Genomic DNA, 10,753 nt, shown 5'->3' with positions numbered 1-10,753 from the left:
AGTGGACAGATTGTTGAGATTTCATTGAAACCATCCTGTCCCCTAGTTCCAGTGGTTCACTCAAGAGGATTAATGACAAGACAAACCCAACATTTCAGTTGTAAAATCCTGCTGGTTGTTTTCTTATAGTGGGGTAATGGGTAGGTTAGTGATGACAACAGAAGATGTTTTCCTTCACCAAGACTCTACGCTATACATTATCTATACTCTATATTACCCAAAGTTTGATTTCTTCCTAATACAATCATGGACTGAACAAATACAAAAAGAATGAACATCCTCTTCCCCCGCCAGACTTCAGCTACAAGGTCACATAGAGCTTTACTATGTGCAGTGGCCAAATTGACTGCATCCATATCTTTCTAGAATTATTAACATTTATTTTTTATTTCCTTAAATATGTGACGCCTACAACAGTGTGACAAATTGAAGGATTTTCACTGAAGTCTTGAAGAAAAATTTGCAGCAGGATTCCACAAGGAGACTAGTGCACATGAAGCAAAAAGATGGAGAAAAGTTACAGTCTTTGAAACGTGTGTTGGGACCTGCATGAGCACAACCAGGGAGTAATATGATCATATGATCCCTATTACTTCCTCTCTACCTGCTGGCAGCGCATGAACAAAGTCAACAGGTAGCCAAAAAAATAATATCTCTGGGGAAAATAAATACAAAAAGAGAAAAAACAAAGCAAGAGTAGAAATAAAGGAAAAACAAACTCTGCACAAACAGTCAACAAGCCTTTGTCCACAGACGTCTGGTAAAGTGGCAAAATGCATTTTGAAATGGGACAGATAAGTCAGACTGGGGAGGGCTACAGCGTGCTAGATTAATGTACAGGAGCGCTACATTTACACAGAGGGCCTGAGAGACACAGCAACCGATTCCCTAGACAGACACACGCACACACGCACAAATGCAAAACCAAACCATTCACTGGCAGGAAAACATGTTTCCCAGTAGGATTGAAAAGGGTATAAAAGTTGACATATATATACCACAGTAGCTTGTCAGTGGTACTGTATCGTTTACCAATGTATATAAGCGAGTCTCATGTGCTAGAACCTCATCTAATATAAATTCAAAAGCATTCTCTAGCTCCATCTAGTGCCTCCACACTGACTCTGCTCCAGTTTACAGGAAAGTTGGGAAAGAAAAAAAAAAAAAGGAAACCATCCTATTTGTCACGTACTACAAAATAAAAATAACCCTAAATCTTTCTTGTGCATGAAGCAAAAAATTTTAAATCTGTTTTGAATTAGTCGCGAAAGGGCTCCATATCATACAAAATAGCACTCCTAAATCTATACAGTGGGCAGAACATTTTTTTTTTTTTTTTTTACAGGTCCATATTCTGTGTAGCATTTTTAGAAACCGGAGATAAAAACTACAGGCTGCATTTGTTGATACTGTCTTTACTTTGCATTATTTGTCTGTACAGTTTTTTTTTTTTTTTTTTTAATGCACTCAAACATCAAGAGCAAGCCCTATGGGCAATGGTTTTATCATACATACACCTCGGGGATTTACAGTGTGGCTTATAATATGCTTCCTGCGATCCTATTACTTTTAATACAATTGTCCTTGAGTTAGCTGTTGATATGAACTGCAAAGGGCGCTTAATATTTGTTATCTGACTGCCTACATACATGCCTCTGCCCAATCTACAAAGGATACACTGAACTGAAAATCAAAACCATTGTTCGCAAACTTGGCAAAGAACTGAAAATTAGCAATTTATATTCTTATCAGAGATCTGAGAAAAAAAAATTCTCAATAGTTCTCAAGCTCCCTCTGCAGTTGTGCTTTTAGAAATGTCACCATGCAGTAAAAAAAGCATTAACAATTATATATTACAGAGAAGAATCTTTTCTTTTTTTAGCGTTTCTTTCCTTTATTTTAACCTGGTAATCCAGCCAGTAAATCTGTTTTTGAACAGAAGCAGCTGTCCTGCAGATGTAGCAGTGGAGTGTTGAGACAAACTATTTACAACTGACATGAGTGCTCACAATGGCTAGCTTTTAATTATGTAAAACTTCTTTAAATTGAAAAAAAAAAAAAAAAAAACTGTTGCTGTAACTGCTTATAAAGTTTGAGCTGGAGTTTGGCTTCAATTTGTTAGTCAAGTCCATCTAAACTTCCCTCCCTCCAGATTATTAATGTTCCTGTCCAAAAGGTATGTCTGTTCATCCAGAGAGGCGGCACTCTAATACAGAAGATGTGTTACTGGGCAGATCACCAGGTGAAAACGGGGAAAAAAATCCCAAAAAAGAAAACAAATGCAGCCACCACATCTAAGGATAGGTAACCTGCAATATGTTAAATTTCTGGTTTTGGGCTTAATACCACTTTAAGCTGGGAATCCTAGGAAGGTGTACAGCTATGTTTTTCCGTTTCTGTGATTCTGCACTAGCTCTTTTACTGACCCAGTACCATAACAGGCCAAGAACCCACTAAAGGTGAGGACAGAGGTAGGGGCAGGCTGTGAGTAAAGGAGATTACAAAAAAAAAACTGCTTTTTTTGTTTTTATTAAAACATAGCGAAGGATAAACAAACAAGAAAACCAAAATAAACTGAAAATTAGTTGTGAAAGTAGATGAGGGAAACTCCAAGTGTTAACATCATGGGCTTGAGCAATCCCAACAACGGAAGCGAGATTAGACAAACTGGAAAAGCATGCAAAACTCGCACTTACCACCATAATATTTAGGGTTTGATGCAATTGAAGGGGGGGAAAAAAAAAGTCACAGTAACCGACAAGAATAATTATTGAAGCTGCCTCCCTGGATTCCCCCTCCCAACCAACAAAGTAAAGAAAACTTAAAAAGAAAAAACACTTTGGGAGTAAAGAAATGGAGTGAGTGGTCCAATCTGTGTTGCTGAGAAAGGAGGCAAGCAATATGTGAAGCGGATAAAAAGCAATGGTGAAAGGAAGAGCAGGTTTATTCAGGCAGTGCCCAGGTAAACCAGCAGGACACACTGAACTGCCAATAAAAGGGAACCCTTTTAAAATGGCAGACAGAGCTGCAGTGCATCATGCTGGAAAACTATGCTTGAAGGGAGAATCCTAGCACACACACCCATGCACACACCATATATTTCCATGTGAAAAATTGTAGAGTTCAGGCCTCTGGTTAATGATCAATTAACAAAATTACTAGTCCGTGAATTAAATGACTTATACCTTTTAAGAGGGAATCAAATACACCAGAGGTGGAAACAAAGAATGAAACTATACAACTTCAAATTCCACCCAAACAGTTTACACTAGTTCTACTGAGCTTTACCTCTTACAATATTGCTGTACAGAATTGGTAAAAGTATGCTCAATCTAGGCCAATACAGCCAGTTTAGTAGTTTGTACAATTACTGGGATGAAAATGAAGGCAGTTTGGTTAAAAGTGAAATGTTGAACTCTGACTCAATAAGTCAGTTCCCTTTGAATACACCTTCAACATTTCCCTGTAGCTGCCTACTTTGCTGCAGAGATATATAGCTTACTGCATCCAAATAACTGGATCACTCAAGCTGGAAGCAATGGCAAACTTTCAAAAATAAAGAATCTGTAGCCAAGTAGGATCTAAAACTAGTCAACTAAAACCTATGCAAAAATGCATGGGCATATAACCAGATTATGTGAAGGGAAAGCTGAGCCAGAGAGAACACACCTCAGTTCATGCTCAAGTATGAAAAGCACTGCTGAATTTCTAGACAAAGGGTGAGGGAGGGAGCAAACTAATCTCATTATAAAAGCAATGCTAATATTTACATATTGCCAAACCCTGCCTTTAAGTGGTAACTAGAAAAACAAGAAATAAAAAAAAAACCTTATGGCATATAGGTAAAAGCTTTGTGAAAAGCTTTAGCAAACTTTGATATTGGCAGAGGGAATACTACTCTACCCCTTCAAGTTGCCATATGACCATGCAGTCATTTCAACAGTGTGTTTCATGCCCACAGCAAGCTGGCACCAGGGCTCAGATATAAGCTTTTATACAAACCTCAGGACAAAGAAAACATGGCATTAAGGTGTTCCTGCAGAGAAGTGTTACTTAAAAGCATATGGGGGAACACAAACTTACCAGATATACCACGTAAAGGGAAGAAATGTGTGAGTGACATTGTTAATCACAACAGACACATTCTTTTGAAATGAAATACTGTTAATATGGTTCAAATAGGCTAAGCACTAAACTTAAATTAACAGAGGTAGGCTACCAATAAGGAGTGTAGCCCATACAAAGCATTTCTGGATTATTAAATCTGTTCTACAAGGGCTACATTTGACTGCTTTAGGCAACACCTTTTTTTATTTTTTTTCTTCCAGGTACATATAATATCTGTGAGGGTGACACTTTTACTGTACCACATGCTGTCAAGGAAGCATAGCTGGTGTTGCTTATGATGTTGGTATCCATGGATGTATGCACAAGTCCTAATAGCAACATTAACATTTACAGTATCTCACAAAAGTGAGTACACCCCTCACATTTTTGTAAATGTTTTATTAAATCTTTTCATGTGACATCACTGAAGAAATTACACTTTGCTACAATGTAAAGTAGTGAGTGCACAGCTTGTATAACTGTGTACATTTGCTGTCCCCTCAAAATAACAACATATAGTCATTAATGTCTAAACCGCTGGCAAAAAAAGCAAATACACCCTTAGGTAAATGTCCAAACTAAGGCACAATTAGCCTTTTTCCTTCACTGGTGTCATGTGACTCATTAGTGTTACAAGGTCTCGGGTGTAAATGGTGAGCGGGTGTGTTAAATTTGGTGTTATCGCTCTTACTCTCTCATACTGGTCACTGGAAGTTCAACATGGCATCTCATGGCAAAGAACTCTGAGGATCTGAAAAAAAAAAAGAAACGTTGCTCAACAAAGATGGCCTAGGCTATAAGAAGATTGACAAGACCCTGAAACTGAGCTGCAGCATGGTAGCCAAGACAATACAGCAGTTTAACGGGTCAGGTTCCACTCAGAACAGGCCTCGCCATGGTCAACCAAAGAAGTTAACTGCATGTGCTCAGCGTCATTCAGAGGTTGTCTTTGGGAAATAGATGTAGGAGTGGTGCCAGCAATGCTGCAGAGGTTGAAGGGGTGGGGGGCAGCCTGTCAATGCTCAGACCATACGCCACACACTGCATCAAATAGGTCTGCATGGCTGATGTCCCAGAAGGAAGCCTCTTCTAAAGATGATGCACAAGAAAGCCTGCAAACAGTTTGCTGAAGACAAGCAGACTAAGGACATGGACTAAGGAACCATGTCCTGTGGTCTGATGAGACCAAGATAAACTTATTTGGTTCAGATGGTGTCAAAGAGTGTGTGGTGGCAACCAGGTGAGGAGTACAAAGACAAGTGTGTCTTGCCTACAGTCAAGCATGGTGGTAGGAGTGTCATGGTCTGGGGCTGCATGAGTGCTTCTGGCACTTGGGAGCTACAGTTCATTGAGGGAACCATGAATGCCAACATGTACTGTGACATACTGAAGCAGAGCATGATCTCCTCCCTTCAGAGACTGGGCCACAGGGCAGTATTCCAACATGATAACCACAAACACACCTCCAAGATTACCACTGCCTTGCTAAAGAAGCTGAGGGTAAAGGTGATGGACTGCCCAAGAATGTCTCCAGACTTAAACCCTATTGAGCATCTGTGGGGCATCCTTAAAACGGAAGGTGGAGGAGCACAAGGTCTCTAACCAGCTCCGTGATGTCGTCATGGAGGAGTGGAAGAGGACTCCAGTGGCAACCTGTGAAGCTCTGGTGAACTCCATGCCCAAGAGGGTTAAGGCAGTGCTGTAAAAGAATGGTGGCCACACAAAATATTGATACTTTGGGCCTAATTTTTAAATTTTCATTTAGGGGTGTACTCACCTTTGTTGCTAGTGGTTTAGACATAAATAGCTGTGTGTTTAGTTATTTTGTGGGGACAGCAAATTGACAAAGTTATTCAAGCTGTACACCCAACCCACTACTTCACATTATAGCAAAGTATCATTTCTTCAGTGTTGTCACATGAAAATATAATAAAATATTTATTAAAATGTAAGGGGTGTACTCACTTTTGTGAGATACTGTATAAAGCTTACCATACCTTTCTTTTTGGAAAACTTGCGAGGTGTTTATAAGAGGCAATACAAAGAGAACCTTAGGTTGCAAGAGCAATACTTGAACTGGCAATAAGGTAATTGAGGACAACTACACACATACTGCACTACAATTGTAGAAGTTTTATGTTTGGTTCTATAGCATAGCTAAAGATGTATGTAACCATGTATTATAGTTAAACTGTGCAGCAACACATCATATGTATACAGTACATTATGGAAAAGGTGGCTAGGATATTTCCATTTAACTGAAGGTCTTACCAACCCCTGTATCTGGGTGACAAGGATGCCAAACCAAATCACTGCAAAATTATATTTTCATGTTTGTTTACAAAACAAATTGAATCTGCTTTCAGCTACTCAAGTAATTAAAATAAAAGGTGCCCAAGTTATATACAACCTAAAAGGGTGGGTATTTTTTTCTCTATAACACTGGTATACTTGTATGTAAATTTGAAAATCATGATTTAAATGATGCATAATATATCATCGTTTTACTGTAAGAGAAAGAAAAACGACATTTTGGAATTTAGTCTTCAAAAATTAAAATTTGGCAACTACTTTTGGCTGGTGGCTCATGTACTACCTAAAACAGTCGCATATGGGGACCGGAAGACGACAATACAATCATTTCAAGATAAATCCTAAAAAAAAAAAAAAGTTAAAATAAATATTTTCATTAGGCTGATATACGAGTAAAAGGGACAAGAAAGAAGCATGCCTTGGACTGGATGAGAACACGAGTGACTGATGTTATTGTAATGGGCAGCATATTGAAGTCATCAACTCATCCTTAAGACGCACCCTTTCCTTTTAGGCTTCATAAGCCTCTTCATGGACGCCGCAAGGGGACCCTCAGTCATAATAGGGTCATCTGAAGCCACTTTTGGCATAGGTTGGGAACAGCTGCACTCCCTGCAGTTACACAAGTGTTCGGTATACACTGAAAATTAATTATTACTGCCTTTCAAATGCATGTTTCTCTGGCTAGAAGTCTCCAACACCTCACATTTCATTCAGGCCTATGGGAATTGCCAATACAATGCAACAAGTGCCTAAGATGTATGGCAGAATAATAATAAAATTAAAAAAAAAAAACACCACACTGTGTAGACATCCTCAAGTATCATGTAGACAAACATAATTTTGACGGAGTCTTCACTAAAAAATCAGGTTGGTGTAAGTCGACTGCATTTGCAGATGGCTTTCCCATTTGTTCTCTGGTATTATGATATGCTTTTACTCATTATTTGCCCAAAACACCTATCCTGTAATGCAGTACAAGTATGGACATATAATAAAATTTCATTATGCCCTTGCCCCTCGCTTACCATCTGGAACTTCATCTGGTCTTTTGCGCTTCTCATACACAACAATGATAACTGCCAAGATGACAATTTCTGCTACAATGCCAAGGAAGGGCCACAACGGAGCCAGGTGACTGCGCACTCTCAAGATGATGCGACTTGTTGTGTTGCCAACCGGATTTGAAGCATTACATATGTACACACCAGGGTCCTCATTGATGTCCAGCTTTACGATTTTCAGCTCAGTAATGTTTTCTTTGCTGGTGATAGTTATACGCCCACTCTCATTATTCAGTGGCTGCAAAATATGAAATCATTTTATTTATCAGGTACAAGATGTAGTTGAAAGTACTAAACAAGTTTAACCACTTACATACCGGTGTAACGTTAGAATTCCATACCTCGTTAGATTTCCATACCCTCGTCACTTCCTGTCTCAAACAGCTGAGCAACGCAGCAGTGCACATGCTCAGAGCCCCGGATACGTAATTGAACAGCAAAGAATTTGGCAAGTGCACATGCTCGGAGGGTAGGAAATTATCACGGTATTGTGTGTAATGTTATACTTGCGGCGGTAACATTAAAACAGTTTGGCTGCAACATCAATAATCTCCTCTCCTATCCCTGTGACTTGCCTGATCACGCCTAATAAATATAAAAGCAGTGGCGGGTGTATGAGATGTAAATGATGGCGATCGCGGCTCCGTGATCCGCTTCTATATTTATTACCCGAGATCAGGGAAGTGACAGGGGAAGGAGCGGAGATGAGCCATGTTGCGAAGGAGCTGTTTTAATGTAACCGCCGCAAGTGTAACTAGCGTGAGAAATCCATACCCTCCGTAGGTGCACCGGAAGTGACGAGGGTATGGTTTTCTCACGGGTATGGGTTTTTTCACGGAACACCAGCCCTCTTCTGGCACTCCTCTCCTACATGTAAAATGAATCATTTTTTGCTAGAAAATTACTCAGAACCCCCAAACATTCTATACGTTTTTTTTAGCAGAGATCCTAAAAAATAAAATTGCGGTCGTTGTAACTTTATGTAATACGGTATTTGTGCAACAACTCATGAATTAAAAAAAAAAAAAAAAAAAAAAAACACTAAAGTTAGCTCAATTTTTTTGTTTAATGTGAAAGATGATGTTGCGCTGGGTAAATAGATACCAAACATGTTACGCTTTAAAATTGTGCACACTCGTGGAATGGTGCCAAATTTCGGAATTTAAAAATCTCCATATGCGATGCTTTAAAAAGGTTTACAGTTTACCAGTTTAGAGTTACAGAGGAGGTCTTGGGCTAGAATTGTTGCTCTCGTGCCAATGTTCGCGGCAATACCCCGCATGTGTGGTTTAAATGCCATTTACATATGTGGCTGCGACGTACATATGCGTTCGTTTCTGAGTGCGAGCATGCGGGACGAGGGCGCTTTAATTTTTTTATTGTTTATTTTTACACTTTTTTTTTAATCACATTTATTCTTATTATAAGGAATGTAAACATCCCTTGAAATAGAATAGGACCCCACATCTCTCCTCTAGGCAGGAAAGACTAAAAAAAAAAAAACCTAAAAACAAAAGCATCTTAGCCTTTCTAGCCGAGTACACGTTAGTGTTTACATCTGCTGGGCCTGACGTGACGTCATAATGTCGCACCGAGCCTCCAAAAGGTCGTAGAGACTGCTGGGGACCCACTGGTCCTCTTTTTTCTATGGTAAACTTCAGCTGCTAGCGGATTCCTTCTCCGGCTCGCCAATCGCATGGGCGAGCTGGCAGAAGCACTGTGAGGCGGCGTGGGGTTAATGTTCCCTCCAGCCGTCTGGAAAAACAATCAAACAGATGAACAGCCGCTATTGTTTTTAGGGTGCAGGGAATCCCCGACAGAAAACTGTATTTTTGTCTTGGGCTCCATGTACACGGGACATTGTTAAAAGTCCCTTTGAATGCTGGAATTTTTAGGACGTTTGAAACGTCCATTCGGACGCGTTTGTACCCGCGTTTAGCGGCCGTTTGCGTTTAGAACCGTTCCTAGAGGTCAAAAAAATTATTCCCTTTTAAAATGGAAAAACGCGAACGCTAAACGCGGGTCATCGCGTTCAGATGCGTTTGTGCGTTTGAAACGCCGGGAAACACACGTTCGAACGCAAATAATTGCGTTCTAAAAAAAGTCCCTGAACGCAACTGCCTGCAAATGACTGTAAACGACCTGGTGTACATGGACAGATAAGATAAAATGTAGATGGGTCCAGGGGCTTCTGAAAAAAACGCCAACTGCCATTTCCAGCATCCCGTGTACATGGACCCTTACTGTAAAACCCTTTTCTCTGATGTTCATAGGCGCACACAGCTTCATATCTTTGACCGATGGGTTATGGCGCTCTCCTTAGGAGGAGGATACAAGGCGAAAAGGGTTAACAAAGCTTGACCACACCTTTAGGGCAGTCCCAGGGGTATACTCCAACTTCCTGCTATAGAATCTCAGTTTTGTAACAAGCGTCAGAAGCAGCTCACCTACCAGAAAAAACACCCTCGAGAGGCAGAAGTTTCTGCCACAGCTGCCTGCAAAACTTTGCGGCCAAACGCATCATCTGCAGATGCGAAAATATCCACTGTGTAAAACTTGGTGAAAGTGTGCACAGACGACCAGGTGGCCCCTTTGCAAACCTGGATCACTGACACCTGATGACGGAAGGCCCAGGAGACACTAAGCGCCCTCGTAGAATGCGCCTTAACAGGGAAAGGAGGAACCTGACTCTTAATTGAATAGGTCTGCACCACCGTCTGCCTAATCCATCTGGAAATTGTCGCAGCAGATGCAGCCTGCCCCTTACGGGAACCATCTGTAAGGATAAACAAGGAATCCGATAATTGACTAATTCTCCGCCAAGTACACCCTGATGGCCCACACCACATCCAAGGAATGCAAAGCAATTCTTTTGAACATTTTGGCTTAGGACACAATGAAGGCAACACAATGTCTTAATTTAAGTGGAACCCCAAAACTATCTTAGGAAGGACCGACTGACAGGGACATAGCACCACTTTGTCCCTGTGAACCACCAGGTAAGGCGACCCAACAGGACAACGCTGCCAGTTCAGAGACCTTGCGTACAGAAGTAATGGCTATCAAGAAAGCCACTTTGTGACAAGGTAACCAGAGGAATTTCATGAATATTTTCAAAGAGCGCTTTTTGAAGAACAAACAGTACCAGATTAAGATCCCACGGGCGCACCAGGGACGGTACCGGAGGAGCCAAGTGGCGAACCCCCTGCACGAAGGTGTGACCCAAGGAATTTGTGGCAAACGGCCTTTGGAAGAAAATTGCCAAGGCT

The 10,753-nt window shown here is 40.7% G+C and overlaps 1 protein-coding gene across 1 annotated transcript in view; it reads right to left on the bottom strand.

The window, feature by feature from the left end:
- The window catches only part of NPTN (neuroplastin), a 200,430-nt gene that overhangs the window by 60,153 nt on the left and 129,524 nt on the right, over window positions 1-10,753 (bottom strand). The window contains exon 6 of the mRNA XM_082254942.1: window positions 7,449-7,722. Coding sequence (XP_082111068.1) covers window positions 7,449-7,722 — 274 coding nt within the window. The remainder of the gene's footprint in view (window positions 1-7,448; window positions 7,723-10,753) is intronic.

Source organism: Pelophylax lessonae (assembly GCF_965119305.1).
Source record: "Pelophylax lessonae genome assembly, chromosome: 4".
Classification (NCBI taxonomy): domain Eukaryota; kingdom Metazoa; phylum Chordata; class Amphibia; order Anura; family Ranidae; genus Pelophylax; species Pelophylax lessonae.
This window is presented reverse-complemented; position numbering and strand designations above follow the sequence as displayed.